The following is a 16,182-nucleotide window of genomic DNA, read 5'->3' as shown; positions in this document are numbered from 1 at the left end:
ACTGGTGGCAGGGGCTAGTTAACTGTCTCGGGTCTCTTTTATAAGAGCACTGATTCCATTAAGGTGACTGACTTACCATCCAAAAGGCACTACATTCTTATATATCACTTGGGGGTTTAGGATTGTAGTGTATACATTTTGAAAGTTTACAAACATTCGGATCATAGCACTTGATGACTAAACCTTCATGAGCCTTGATATCTCATTAAGTTCCTCCATATTGTTCTCTTCATGATAGAATTGTCTGTTCTTGACTTTTTGTACTTCTATATGAAGTTTAGGATTATTTTACCAATTTCTGAAAAGTAACTTCATAAGGAGTGTGTTGAGGTGTTATCACGTCTTTAAATCAGTTTGTTAAGAGTTTTTATCTTTAAGATGCTGAGTCCTTCAACTCACATACAGAGTGATTTGCTGGGGTTAATTGTACTGGTAAAATTATCTGTTGACAATGATGTATATGGTTATATTCTTGATTTGATTGTTCAATAATAAATACATAAATAAGATGGGAGAAAATTATAATAATCACTTTACCTCAGTGAATGATCTCATTAAGTGTGTGAGTAGGAGCACACGCAAAGGCCTTCTTGAGTTCCCAAGGGACTCCATAGTGGGTTATTATGAGGCCTTCTTGAGTTCCCAAGGGACTCCATAGAAGGTTATTATAACTCCAATAATGGTGGTGACATAGAGGGAGCTACAGGGCTCTAAGAAGCCCTGGGAGTTGCTTTATGTAGAAAAAAGGACTTATTTCCTTCGATCTATGTTAATGCTGGCACATGGATTTTCTAAACATGTACCTGAAGGTCACCTGTGCCTCCGCATTATCACACAGCCTTACCACCTTGGTCAGGAGTGTTTCTGATAGTCCTTAGCATCATGAGGGGAGGTGGAGGGAGCAGATTTTCCACAGAGCAGCAGGGTGTGAGAAGAAAGCTGACTGGTGGGCTTTACCAATTGGAGCACCCTGGCTGTGAACTGCATGGCCTGGTGGTGCTGCTCCTTCAGCCTGTCATGGGCAGGTCATCCAGGAAGTTGTTCCTGTTGTCATTCATCTAAACCTCATCAAGCTGGGGGAAGCAGCAGTGAGAATATGCCTCAAAACAGTTTCCTTTCCTACCTCCCTTCCTTCCTTCCTTCCTTCCTTCCTTCCTTCCTTCCTTCCTTCCTTCCTTTTTTTTATTTCTCTCTTTCTTTATTTTTTTCTTTCCTTTCTTCTTTTTTCAAAGACAATACTTTGGGAGAAAATATTTCCAGAAGTTATAAAATGCCAATGGTCTAATGCTTTGCTGTAGGTCAGAAAACCACCTCATCCTCACATTAGAGACCTCAGGCCCTGTACCATGCCTGGGAAAGTCTTATTTTCCTTTCCTCCCTCCCTTCCTTCCTTCCTTCCTTCCTTCCTTCCTTCCTTCCTTCCTTCCTTCCTTTTTTTTATTTCTTTCTTTCTTTATTTTTTTCTTTCCTTTCTTCTTTTTTCAAAGACAATACTTTGGGAGAAAATATTTCCAGAAGTTATAAAATGCCAATGGTCTAATGCTTTGCTGTAGGTCAGAAAACCACCTCATCCTCACATTAGAGACCTCAGGCCCTGTACCATGCCTGGGAAAGTCTTGAGTACCCATAAGTTTTTTGTAGGGTCAAAGTCCTTCATTCATGTCAGCTGATTTTAGGGAAAAGGGCCACCTTTGCTGCAGGGTTAGGTAGTTGGAGTCATGCTTTCTGCTTTCTGGCCAACACACAAGTTCAGTAAACTCCAAAGAAAAATCATTTTTGTATAGAAAGAGTTCTTTCTGACCTACTAAATAAGCTGCTTGACTTGGAGAATGATATTCATGACTTTTATCAGGTCAATAAAGTAAAATAGTCTATTCTTGGCTTTTGATACTTCTATATGAAGCTTAGGACTTGTTTACGCATTTCAGAAAAAAAAAATAGGTCTATAAGAAGTGTGTTGGGATTTCATTGCATGTTTACATCAATTTGTTAAGACCTGGTATAAGATACTGAGTCCCACAACTCACATGTACAGTGATGTGCTGGGGTTAGGTTGTATTGGCTCAGGAGAGCTGATTGGGTGCAGCTGTTCCCAGCTCTCATTCCCACTGGGAGACAAAGGCAAGGTTATAAAGAAATTTATATGGCATACTAAATATTACTGCTATATCCCAAGTATACTAGGAGGTTTCTAGCAAGTCTCATAAAGTAAATTTGGGGAAATAATATAATCCAATATCTGTCCTTAGCAAAAAACTGGAGAATATCCAGAGTACGTCAACAGTAGAAGTGGGAAGACCAGTTAGGAGGCTTATTACTTTAGGTAAGAGATGACAAGAATTTGATTTAATGTGGTGGCATTAAAATTGAAGAGGAATGTGCAACTCAAGCTGTATCTCAGAAATAGAATCCAATTTCTTCGAGAACATTTAGATGCACTGAAATAATTTTATGATTATATGTACTAAAATTACTATAATCCTGAAAGTTGCTTAAAGAAGGATTCACAGATGAAAGTCTATACACATAGAAACGCATATGTTCTTTTTCATTGGCTGCTTTCACCATTGCTTGTATGAATGTTTGTATACATTCATCTTTGTTCTTGGGATTCTTGTGATCCTGGAATATTATGCACATAAAGACCAAACTCAAAAGTGCTATTTCATTGAAGTATGATCCAGACATATTAATATAATAAGTCTGCCCCTGAAAAACTACCTTAACTTGGGACCAGCAGTTAGCATAATGGCTAGGCTATGTTGCTGGACTCTCATGTAGTCGACCGCAGTTCAAGTCCCCAACCCGATGGCTTAAAACTTACACTGGGTGCATGTGCATGCGTGCCCAAGATCCCGAGAAGAGAATAGAGGAGAAGTGATTGTGGCGTGGCCATCCTCCCGGGGGCGGGGGCGGGAGGGGGTGATTTCTCGCTTTCTGTCTTTTTGTCTCTGTCTGTCTGGCAAGCATATGTGCCCTATAGCAAAAACCTCTCAAAAAGAAAAAAAAAGAAAGAAAGAAAAAAAAAAGCCTTAACTTGAGGGTCAGCTGATGGTGTGGTGGTTAAAGCTGCTGGACCACATGGCTGACTTCAGTTTGAGTCCTGGTCCTGACAGCTTAAAAGTCAAGGAGTGTATGTGTGCGCATGTCCAAAATCCAGAGAAGAAAATGGAGAGAAAAGAGATGGCAGTATGGCCATCTCCCCTGGGGAGTGATTTCTCACTTTCTATCTGTCTTTTCTCTGGCAAGTGCATACCTCCCTATAGTAAAAACCTTAAAAAAACAAAGCCTACCTTGAATTATATTTCTATAGTTTTCAAAAATATTTACTTAATTCCTTTTGTTATTATTATTTTTTTTAATTTGACCAGAGAGAGAAAGGGAAAAGGAGAAAGCAAGCCACTAGGTCCAGGACTTGAACCACAGTCGGCCATGTGGGTATTCAGTGCCTTTAACTACCATGCCACTTGCTAGCCCCAAACATACTTCTGTAGTTTCAGGACACTAAAGGTTTGTTTGTTTGTTTGTTTGTTTGTTTGTTTGTTTTTGTTTTGTTTTGTTTTTTGGGGGAGAGGTTTTTGCTATAGGGTGCGTGTGCTCACAGGACAGACAGCGAGACAGAGAGACAGAAAGCAAGAAATCACCTCCCCAAAGGGGATGGCCACGCCGCAATCCCTTCTCCTCCATTCTCCTCTTGGGATCTTGGGCATGCATGCACACGCACCTGGCATGAGTTTTAAGCCACCGCGTCCGGGACTCAAACCACAGTCGACTACGTGGGAGTCCAGTGACATAGCCATTATGCTAAACGCTGGTCCTCAGGACACTAAAGTTCTTATTTCATGAGCAATAACTAATGATTTAAACATAACCACAAATTGCAACCACCACTCATTTAATATATAAAATCAGCCAAGTTCTGTGTTAGATGTTCCATGTACTTTATTTCCAGTTTTTATTAATACCATACTCAGAACTATCCCATTTTATAACATGAGCAAACTGAAATGTTCAGAGAAATTAAACAATCTTCCCAAAGTTGTCTTCCTAGTAAATAACGAGGCCAGCGATAAAACCTTGTGTGTTTTTTGCGGACAATTCTACTCCTAGTGCCTTGGAGAAACACTGGCAAAAGTGAGGACTGAAAAGGTTGAGCAGTCAGTATCTATGTAGCAACTGAAGGACCACTTCTCTCTCTTCATGTACTTGCTATTAATAACACATTTTTTTTTCTGGAAAACTGATATAAAATTTCAGAATAAAATGGTTTCCATAAGTACCAAGTTTATAATCTGTAGTCTCTAGCATCTGTATTTAGGTTAAAAGCAGCAAAAAAGAAAAATATATATATATTAATCAGAAAAGGAGTTTTGGAATGCTCAGTTTGTGAGGAATTCCTTCTTTGTTTCATACTTCCAAAAGTTGTGTAGACTAGATGGTGGTGCAGCAGTAAAGCCGCAGCCCAGCTGACCCACATGGGACGGTGTCCAGTTTGCAACAGGGCAGTTCCCTGAGAAAGCCACACGCATGTCCAGGGGCCAGGGTTGACTAATGCCAAGGATGCATTGTGGTGCGGGACCTGTGAGGAGAGCTTTCTCTCTTTCTGTCTTCCTTGCTAAATTTTTTAAGAAGCTGTGCACAATCTGACATGTCTTTAAGGTTTTATTATATTTCTTCTGAATTGATAGGTAATGTAGGAGCATGGCAAGGAGACATTGATATTTAATTGTTTCTATAATTTGTCCTCTTTAATTTGGTTTAATTTAGACCTAGGAAAGAACAATATGCCCTAAAATGATCTATACATTTATTCAAATATGTTGAAGAAAAACTAAATTAATATAGAGAAAATAAATTGGAACTGTAAGCCTTGATCCAGAGTTAAACCCCAGGCTAATTTCATTTCTATTTTTTATACCCTTCTTATTTATATTTTTTTCTTTGTTTTATGCTTCTTCTAGAGGCATTTAATGTGTTAGGGTTTCATTTTGCCCACATAAAATAAACTCTAAAGAGCTAATCAGGTAGTATCAATATAAAACAAAAATCAACCAATTATTACAGATTCAGTTATTTATGTTTTGTCGTAATTTATACACTTTGTACCAGCTTTTATCATTATAAGGACCTTGGGGTCGAAATCAAAATATTAGAATTACTATTTCTGATGAAGGTTATGGACCATAATTGTGCTATAAAATGTTATACCTTTAGGAAAAATGGAAGGGCAATAAAACGTGCAATCTATTATGTATTCTATGATTTTCATCTTCCTTTTTTTAATCTGATAAACACTTTCTGCAGAAATACCACAGATGGCTGGTACCTGTATGCTGATAGCTCTAATGGGAAATTTGCAGACATGGCTGACATTCTCACCCCTGTCATTTCACTCACGGGACCAAGATGTACCTTGGTGTTCTGGACGCACATGAATGGAGCCACGGTTGGTTCCCTCCAGGTACGACTTGAACAATAGCATTTTCGGAATTTTCTCTGAAAATTCACGCTGCATAATTTAGTGCCTTTAAAGTGTAATCTATTAAAACGAATAATGGCCAATTACCAACAGGCCACTAATTTTATGATAACATTTTTGGAAAAACACTTTACCAGAATTGGACCTGAATGTCTAAGAGGTAATGTTTTCCTTTACTAAATGTATAACGATTCTCTCTCTTCTGAGGGTACAGCTTCTGTGAAGTACTCTTTGGCACTATTTTGTACTTGAAACACATCATGTTGGTTTCATCCTCAGTGAGGTTCACAATCAAATGCAGACACTTTGGTGAGATTTGAATGTGTACTTGTCTTCGATGGTAGTAGTGCCATGTTTCCCAATAGTCTTTCTCAAATTGTTTATTTATTTAAAAATGATGTTTCACATTTACAAAATGTTGCAAGCATGGCATAGAAGACCCAGTATATTCTTTATTCAGAGATCCTATTTTTGGGCCAGTTGTTCTGGAAATCTCCTGATAGAAATAGCTGCACCCGGCTATTTTTCCCTAGTGCCTTTCAGGCTAGAATAATTCCTTAATCTTCCCTAGGCTTTTATGAGACCTTCATATTTTAAAAGCTTATAACCAAGTCATTTGTAGAAAGTCCCTCAATTTGAATTTGTTCATTGTTACGCTCTTCTTTTTGTTGTACTATCCCTAATATTGTGCTTATTGTATTGCATCTTTCAATTCAGGCTTCTCTTATTTTTTATTCCCTTTGTTACCAATAGATATTTTGTGAAGAGCTATTTTAAAGTCATGTAAAATCCTGATCTCAATTCAATTTTACCTAGTGATTTTTCTCTCTGTTTGTGTTTGTTCTCTTTTACTTGCCTGAATTAGCTTACTGTGACAATTGCCTAGTTATGATTTTCTAAGTCAATTATTCTATCTCCATTTGTAGGTTGGTTTTCTTATTATTCTATTTCTCTTATTTTTTTTTTGAGAGGTTTTGTTTTTGTTTTTGTTTTGCCATAGGGTACATGTGCTTGCCAGAAAGACAGAGACAGAGAGACAGAAAGCAAGAAATCACCCCACGGGGGGGATGGCCATGCCACAGTCCCTTCTCCAGTCTCTTCTCAGGCTCTTGGGCATGCACACACATGCACCCGGCATGAGTTTAAGCCACCAGGTCTGGGACTCGAACCATGGTCGACTACTTGGGAGTCCAGCAACATAGCCATTATGCCAACTGCTGGTCCCAGAAAAAAAAATTCTTACCATTCCATTTATTTGTCTGTTTGTTGGACAAAATTCATGTGGACTCATGAGTTTCTATTTCACTCCGTGTTATAATCTATTAATATTATTATTTATTTGGTTCTTAAATGGTCTCAGATCTGGTCACTAGATATCCTTTCATCTAACCTCTATGTCTCTTTAACAAACCACATTATTTTCTTTCTGGCCAAGATGTTACGGAATAATCTTATTTGTGTCCTATCCCATCGCTGGAATTAAATATTTTTGCAGGGAATCCTAGTTTCTTATAGAGGATCAAGATATAGTGGCAAAACAGAGAGAGGTTCTAGAATATTAATGTAGAGCCCCAATTCCTGTCTTCTCATATTGTGCATGACCTGGTTGAGAATGATGTTAAGTTTCATAAGTAACACATCCAGGAGCATCCCTTACTCAGATGAAGCTAACTCAATTTTGAAGCACCTCCATTAATACTCATTTCCATAGCTTAGGTGACATTTTCCAGGAAGCTATATCTGAAAAATGAACCCAAAAATTAGAGAATTGTTTACAGTGAGCCATTTTAGGCCAGGAATATCTTACTAGAATCAATCCATAGATAAAGACTCCTCTCTTCAAATGCCCTTAGTTTGTTTGCCAAAATGTCTGTGTTTAGCATATTTGCAGCAAGATGAGCCTTACTTCTTTTTCCACAATAAAAAAGAAATAGACTATAGGTAGCTGCTTTAACTCTTCTTTACCAATAGTTAGGTTGTGATTTTAATGTTAATTCTACCCCCAAATTTGATTACTGTTTTCTTCTAAGTTCTTCCTGGCTATTATTAAATACAAAATTTCCAAATAACTTTTTAAAAAATCTATCTTCCTTCAAAAATGCTGTTTTTCTCTCTTTTTTCCCCCACACCTAATTTAGGATTAATTCTTAAAGAATTGTCTTTTATCATGGGTGGACTTAGGGACCAGCAGAAGGGAGAAATGGTTATGTCACTAGACTGCCACAAAGTCGATCGCAGTTCAAGTCCCGGAACTGGTGGCTCATAACTCATGCCAGTGTATATGCATTCATGCGTGGACTTAGGGACCAGCAGAAGGAGTAATGGTGATGTCACTAGCCTGCCACAAAGTCGATCGCAGTTCAAGTCCCGGAACTGGTGGCTCATAACTCATGCCAGGTGTGTATGCATTCATGCCGGGCACATGTGCGTGCACGCCCAAGATCCCAAAAGGAGAATGTAGGAGAAGGGATTGCAGTGTGACCATCCCCCGTGAGGGGTGATTTCTCACTTTCCATCTCTCTGTCTCTCCAGTGAGCACACATAACACAAATCTCTTTTAAAAAAGAGAAAAGAATTAAATAAGCTGCTATGCTTAAATCCTTCATTTGGATAATTCTTTGGTTGTATAAGTTCCATTTTTAGGAAATAATTTTGTGATTTTTAAATACACCATCTAGTTCAGTTATTTTAAAACGTGGAATGATTCTGCTTTTTCTTATTATTATCAGTTACTCTTGATGGCTTATTCAATTTCATTAAAAAGGAGAGCCATGATAATTTGTCTGATGAGACTAGTCTGAATTCTTTTTAAGAGCAAGGCCACAGCACTGATGAGGTTATTGGTTTCTTGGCTGTGGGGCAGGGAGCTCTTGGTAGCCCAGCACATGGGTGTCCACTCGCATCACTCATCTGTGCAGTTAAAATGGAACAGGCTCACATTGTAGTCTTAGTGCGTCCCTGAAACTAAAGAGGTGAGAAAGACTCTGTTTGGTTTGGCTTTTCACCTTAGGGTGTGTGTGCTAGCCAGAGAGACAGAGACAGAGAGAGGAAAAGTAAGAAATCACCCTCCAGGTGTAATGGGCATGTGGCAATCTCGTTTCTATTCTCCTCTTGGGATCTTGGGCATGTAGGCACATGTGCCTGACATGATTCTAAGCTACCAGTTCTGGAACTCTAACTGGGGTTAGCCACGTGGGAATCCAACACCTTATGCACCATGCCACCTGCTGGTCTCAAGAGAAAGGTCTTTTTTTTTTTTAATTTTTCAATTTTTTTAGTTTTTTGCCTTAGGGTGCATGCATTCACTGGAGTGAATGAGACAGACAGAGTCATACGGAAAGTGAGAAATTGCCCCATGGGAGAATGGCCATGCTGCAATCTCTTTTCCTCTATTCTCCTCCCAGGACCTTGGGCACACGTGCACACATCCCTGGCATGAAATTCAAGACACCAGGTCTAAGACTCGAATCATGATTGGCCATGTGTAAGTCCAACAATGTAACCTGTACACCATCTGTTGGACTGAGAGAGGCCATTTTTTTTTTTTAAGAGAGAGGTTTTTGCTATAGAGAGCGTGCACTTGCCAGAAAGACAGAGACAGACAGAGAAACAGAAAGTGAGAAATCCCCCTCCAGGGGGGGATGGCCATGCCACAATCCCTTCTCCTCCATTCTCCTCTCGGGATCTTGGGCATGCACGCACACATGCCTGGCATGAACTTAAGCCACCAGGTCCGGGACTCGAACCGCAGTCAGCTACGTGGGAGTTCAGCAACATAGCCATTACACTAATACGGGTCCCACGAGAGGTCATTTTTAAAAGAATGTTTTAGTAAGTAATACCATCCCTTTTCATTCAACCACATGAATATTATTTAATATATAAAATATCAATTGTTACTACTTCCATATTTTTAAAACGCAGTAGTAGAGTTATTAATTAAACAGTGCTCAGATACTTTAGGACTTGCCTACAGATATTCATGCACACGTTTATTTCACAAAGCTTGTGAGGTACCCTGGAGGCATAGCACTGTACCTTTATAATAGAAAAGGAAGATAATGAATGAAAATGGTTCAGCTCTTCTCTCAGGGACTTTATATTGGTGTTAAAATTCATAAAAAGTCATTAGGAAAAATTCTACATGCTTAAATTTTTTCAAGGCAAAGCATTTCAGTGTCTTTTCACTTGGTTTATCTCTGCAGGTGCTTGTTAAGAAAGGCAATGTTACATCTAAATTGTGGGCCCAAACTGGACAGCAAGGTGCACAGTGGAAGAGAGTGGAAGTGTTTTTAGGCATTCATTCACATACACAGGTTTGTATTCCAAGGGGTTGTGTGATGAGGTTATGATGATTACTTTTATCCTAATTTATTCCCTCCATTCCTAGTCTTCTTGCTCCCCCATTCCCTTTTTCATGTGTTGTATGAATGCATAGACATGGCACCTAATACCCCATATGGCATTTTCCATATGGATTTTGCTATTCTAGATTGTCCTAACTTGGCCCAAGTAGAAAATCATACTTCTAGGAACATTTAATTTGAATGACAACCTTCTTCTTCCCAATTAGCTTCTTACATATAAAGAATATCTCCCTCAATTTTGCAAATATATTCTCAGAGACTACAGAAGAAATAAATTATTTCAAACCTGATTTAGAAGACACTCAAAGGACCAGCAGATAGTGTAATGGTTACGTTGCTGGACTCCCACATAGTTGGCCATGTTTCAAGTCCCAGACCTGATGGCTTAAAACTCACAGCAGGCATTTGTGTGTGTGCATAACTGAGAGTTCTCACTTTCTGTCTCTCTTTCTCTCTCCGTCTCTCTGGTGAGTGCACTTGCCCTATAGCAAAAGCCTCTCTAAAAAATAAAAAATAAGGCACTCAAAACCTCAGTGATTGAACCTTATTTTAGGTAATAGCTTTACTTAACTCAAAATATTTAGGGAAGGCACAATATGAGAGGACTTCAAAATTTTGTGGAAAACTCGATTTAAAGTATTAGCTCATTGTGGTGCAATGTTTTTAAATCTGAGCTTAGTTTTTTCATAATATGCATTTTCTATTAATTTTTAAAGACCCTACACGTTGTGTGATGCTGTATTTGTCTTCAGATAGATTATCATCATATTAGAAGGATAAGACTTGTATGTATTTAACAATAAAAGAAAATATTAAGTAATACATTGATAGAAAGTATTAAGTAATACATTGATAAAAAATAGGGGCCACAAAGTAGCATGGTGGTTGAGAGTGCTGGACTCCCATATAGCCGATTGCAGTCCAAGTCCTGGACCTGGAGGCTTGATTTTTCACTTTCCCTCTCTCTCACTCTGTCCCTCTCTGTTCAAATTAAAATAAATAAAGAAAGTTAAGTGAAGTAATTCTTTATATATGCATACATGTGTGCGTATATATATATGTATATATATATAATATGTATATTATATATACCTATGTGTATATATTTAACAACTGAAGAAAATTCCAAGTGATACATTGATAAATACACACACACACACACACTTAATATGCTAGAGTGTGCATGAGCTTGAAAGAGAGCAACAGAGGCACAAAAAGACAGAGAGAGGAAAAGAGTGAAAGTACCACCCAATGGGGCAGAGTCATGCTGCAATTCCTTTTCCTCTATTTCTGTATGCTGTCAGGATTTGGGGCATACATGCACAGGCACTGGGTATATTTTTGAAGTTACCTGGGCCAGGATTCAAACCACAGTTAGCCACGTGGGATCTGGCTCACTGAACCACTGGGGCAGAGGACCACCCCAAGATTAAAACATTTAAACTGAAAATAATTATGTGCCAGGTTAGCACACAGCATGGAGGTTAAGATGATTGGGTCTCACATGGCTGACTGTAAAGTTTGAGTCTTGGACACTGCAGCTTGAAAAATCACACCAGGCACATGTGTGTGCATACCCAAAATCCCAAGAGTAGAATAGAGGTGAAGGGATTGTTGCTATGTGGGAAAACACCCTCAGGGGATAATTTCTCTTTTTCAGGCTCAGGTGAGCATACATGCCCTATAGCAAAAACCTAAAAAAAAAAAATTAATAAATAAATAAAAATTATGTGCCAAGATATTTTATATGAACTTCATTTTTTCTGAATTTGCAAGAAAGCAAGAGCTCCACGGGACATGTTTCAGTTGGGAATTTTCTCAGAAGATAAGGCCTAGTTCTTCAGATCCTCTAAAGTTTTGAATAAGCAGAGTAAGAACCCAGAACCCCTACATAGAACGTTTTCTTCTTAATTACCCACAGCTTAATTCCATGAAGTTAGAACTACTTGTCTTTTGGTAGATCTTAGCTAATTTTCATATTTCTAGCCTTCTGCATGTACAGGAGGAGTAGCTGGGTCAGCTGTGACTACTCAGTAAATATGTCGAAGACCATGTATTTTTTCTGATAGGTCAATGTGTCCCAACTCCAGTGGAAACACAGGCTGGGTACAGCTATCTGAAGTCATTGCTACAACCTTCCTCACAATTTCTTAGAATGATCAGTGTAATAAATCCTATATACATTTTTTCCTCTCACTGGAATTTGGTTTTCTTTTAATCACTTGTAGATAATTTAGAATAGAGATAAGAAGTTGAACCTGAAGAAGTAGACTGGACAGCAACTTAATGATCTTTCATAATATTAAATTTATTATTAGAAGTATTACCAACTGTTCAGCCTCCAAGGTCTTTAAACTGAGGTGTAAAGAATCCTCAATGAGAATATGTAGAAAATTCTCCTTTTGCTAGACACAGACTTCTACCCCTGGCAATGAATTCTGACTAGTTCTATGCATTTAGAATATGTGCACACAACTTTCAGGGAGATTTCAGCAAGTAAAATCTTTATTAATTTAGTCTTCATTAATTCTACCTTTTTACAAATTGAAATTTGATGAAAATATACCTACATTTGAATTTTAAAAGTAAATAGTAACGACTGTTAGCATTTGCTGTTTTGTGTGATTTCTCCATTCTTTCAGTAAAAACAAGTGAGCACCTACTGTGTGCAAAACAAATAATTTCACTAGAGATATAATGATGAGACAGGAATATTGTTCGTGACTTTTCCATCTTACAACATCTTTATAACCTCAAAAAGATGAGTGCTTCTAACCCTTGAGAAGAAGTATAAGATACTTTTAGAAAATGTATGCCAAAGCAGGATTGGGAATGCTTTGGTTTTATTTGGGAATGCTGACACTTTAGCAAAATCTTGGATTATAATAATTTTTAGAATGACACCAATCACATATACAGCACTTCCTTAGTACTTAGTATTATTTCATGATTTTCTTTTTGAAGACTGGCTCTCATTTTGTTGTGATCCTCTTGCCCAAGCCTTCCCAATGGCTGGAACCACAGCTGTGCACCACTGTGCCCAACTCTTTCATTTTAGAAGGGGTCTTGCAATGTTGCCTAGATCAGCCTTGAGCTCATGAACCACCTGGCTCAGCTCCCCCGTGTCACTGAGATCACAGGTACACATCACTGCACCTGGCCCTTCGTTTGGACCAAAAATTGAACCTAGGTTTCCCTTGTGGTCTCAGCCTGCAGAGTACAGCATCTTAGTGCCTGGGTTCACTCTAAGTTTTATAAATAGCTACTCATTTAATTTTCACAGTAACCCTGTGAAGTATAGAGGGTACACTATTTTCCATAGGCAGCTATAGATTTGAATACAGAAATATCTAGACGTTTAATAACTTGCCCTAATTGCATAAGTACAAAATGGTATAGATAGACTTTCAGTGCAGGCAGGCCACCTACAAGTCCACAATCCAACTGCTATGCTATATTGCCTCCCAGATTACACAAAAATAATTCCTTTTGCCTTCATTCTACCTGCAAAAAGATGTATTACAATTACCTCCTTTTCAAGAACCTTTAATCATATTTAATATTAAAGTATATGAAATCCCATCCAGCACTGTATGAAACATTGAGATATAGGTGATAATTTGACCATTTGGACATGACAACCAGCTGAGATTATATCTGTATGATAGCAGATAAACAAATTAAGAATGAACTGTGCATTGAGTTATCCAATTTCTTATACATAGAGCATTAGACACATTTTTAAAATTTTTAGACTGTCTACTTAATAGAATATCATTTTATGCATCAGTTTGTTTCCAGTATTCAATTTCCCTTATGAGAAAGTTGTAGTCTTTACTATTCTTTCTAGTATCATCTCCTCTTAATCATCTCCAAGTTCTTTATCTGTCTTACACATTTATTATTTGTCAGTATGTCTGCTGAGAAAAACAATTTATTCCTTTTATATAACTTAAACATAAAAACTGTTATAATTTTCTCTTGATAATAAGAGAGGCATAATTTTAATTATTCTATCTTCTCACCTTAAGAAAACAGTGATGTTCACACAACATTATGAAATCATACTGCATCTTAAGGGAGGACTGTAATTACTTCTTTAAAGAGAAATAATTGTTCAGAACTGGGCAAAAGGAGTTCAAAGACTAGTGCAATGAGTATTTTGTTCAAAATCATGGGTAAATATGTACTTCTTATAAACTCACTTCTCATTCTAAATTTATTTTAAAATGTATAAATATTTCTTTTTAAATATTTATTTTATTTTATTTATTATTGTTATTTTTAAATTTGACCAGAGAGAGACAGAGACAGAGAAGGAAAGTGAGAAAGCAAGCTGCCAGGTCCAGGACTCGAACCACGGTTGACCATGTGGGAGTCCATGCCACCACCCAGCCTCCTGAAATATATAAATATTTCTTAACCTATTCATATTACTTGCAGTGAAAATAGAAACCTGAAACTAAACAATTGGTGACTTTCTAATTTTTATGAACAGGTGGTCCTTGTTATTCCAAGCTAGATAGTATTGTTATAAGTTGAAGATGAAATTTCTGAAAAATCCTAGTGACCCCTGTTATTATTTTTCTTCATTTCTGATTCTACCAAGGTCTATAAAGTGGGAACATGTGGTCAAACAATAGGTACATGAGGATTCTATTCGTAACACACTGCAATCAAAGGCAAGTCAAAATTACTTCAATACCAACAATGCGGCCAATTAAAAAAAAAACAAAACTCATGGTAGCGAGGTTTGATATTTGCTAGCTCCCGAATAGTTGAGTTAGATAGATCTCAGGAATAGCCAGGATAAAGCAAAATAAAGGATGACTTGTACCTGCTTTCTTTCAGTACTTTGTATATCACAAGGTTGATCTCCTGCCTCCATGTGTGAGCCAATGAAAAAAGTTTTTCATATGGCGAATACTTGTCTCCTATATTCTGTTTGCCTTTGAAGACACCTGTTTTTCTATTCTTCTCCAATTACTTCACACACACACACACACACACACACACACACACACAAGTTCTTCAACAAGTTCAGTGAACAGGTCTGTTTTGGATGTGAGAGTTGCCAAAGGCAACAGCCATGGGTGAGTGATTCCTGTCAGTGTTTTGCCATATCCTAAAATCTGGACATGAGGCAGCGGTATCACCACGCTCATGCTCTGAGGTGTTGATCCTACATACCGATCTTAGATAATCCTCAACTTTCCTGGGTCATTTTCATTTTTTTATTATCAAGACTTTTTTTTAAAAATCACATTCCAGCTTGATGTGCTTGATATTTAGCGTTTGCACAAATTTTGAACTTTGTGATTGACTGCTTAACTATAATTGGCTTTTCTCTCTCTTTCTCTTTTCTGTTTTTTTCCCAGATTGTCTTCAGGGCAAAACGTGGTGTCAGTTACATAGGAGATGTAGCAGTGGATGATATTTCCTTTCAAGATTGTTCCCCCTTACCCAGCCCAGACAGAAAGTGTACTGCTGAGGAATTCACGTGTGCTAACAAGCACTGCATCGCAAAAGACAAGCTGTGTGATTTTGTGAATGATTGCGCTGATAATTCAGATGAGACCACTTTCGTTTGCAGTAAGTGGAAAAGTTCTGCTTTCTTACTTTTGCCTTGGTCTCCCACAACTTGGTTCCATGTTATATGTTTACCGTTGAAACCTACAGAATATGTATTCATATATCTACATCCCAGAGGTGGGTAAGGTGATTTAAATATTTAAATGCATTCTTTTCTCCTCCTCAATTATTAATTTACAACCACGATTCATTGAAAACAAGTCAAGGAACTTTTGTACGTGAGTGAAGTAATTGGAGAAAAATTGGAAAACAGGTGTCTTCAAAGGCAAGCAGAATAAAGACAGGTATTTACCATATGAAAGATTTTTTGTTTTTTGGAAAAGATAAGCAAAACATCCATCAAAGTCAATTCATGTGGGGTTTGCCAGCCTCTACACTTTGATGTATTTCAGAAGGTTGTCATTCCTTTGTGTAAATTGTCAGATGTGATAAATTGTTAACAAAAATATCAGCACCCTGCATATATAAAAAATAGAGTGGTCTCTCAAAGGAGAAGCATGTATATCAGCTATATTATGTTGTAGGAGATCAACTCATAGTAAACAGCACCTATTAAAATATCCTTAGCTAAATGGGCCATACATACTCATTCGGGTAAACCTGTCAAATTGCGCAACACAGACCAATCATGGCCTCACTTCATTGCAAATGAGGTGAATATAAATTGTCAAATAAAATCTGACAAGTTATTCCACTATTATTTGTAATAATCACTGAGCTAGAATATTACCATTTCCTATGCTT

At 37.7% G+C, this 16,182-nt stretch overlaps 1 protein-coding gene across 1 annotated transcript in view; it reads left to right on the top strand.

The window, feature by feature from the left end:
- Window positions 1–16,182, top strand: part of MALRD1 (MAM and LDL receptor class A domain containing 1) — a 400,826-nt gene that overhangs the window by 349,423 nt on the left and 35,221 nt on the right. Inside the window, exons 22-24 of the mRNA XM_014584241.1 lie at window positions 5,305–5,461; window positions 9,685–9,795; window positions 15,225–15,438. Of these exons, the coding sequence (XP_014439727.1) occupies window positions 5,305–5,461; window positions 9,685–9,795; window positions 15,225–15,438 (482 nt within the window). The remainder of the gene's footprint in view (window positions 1–5,304; window positions 5,462–9,684; window positions 9,796–15,224; window positions 15,439–16,182) is intronic.

This window comes from Tupaia chinensis, unplaced genomic scaffold, assembly GCF_000334495.1.
Source record: "Tupaia chinensis unplaced genomic scaffold, TupChi_1.0 Scaffold146079_1, whole genome shotgun sequence".
Lineage (NCBI taxonomy): Eukaryota > Metazoa > Chordata > Mammalia > Scandentia > Tupaiidae > Tupaia > Tupaia belangeri.
Note: the sequence above shows the minus strand (reverse complement) of the source record. Positions and strands in the feature narration are given on the sequence as shown.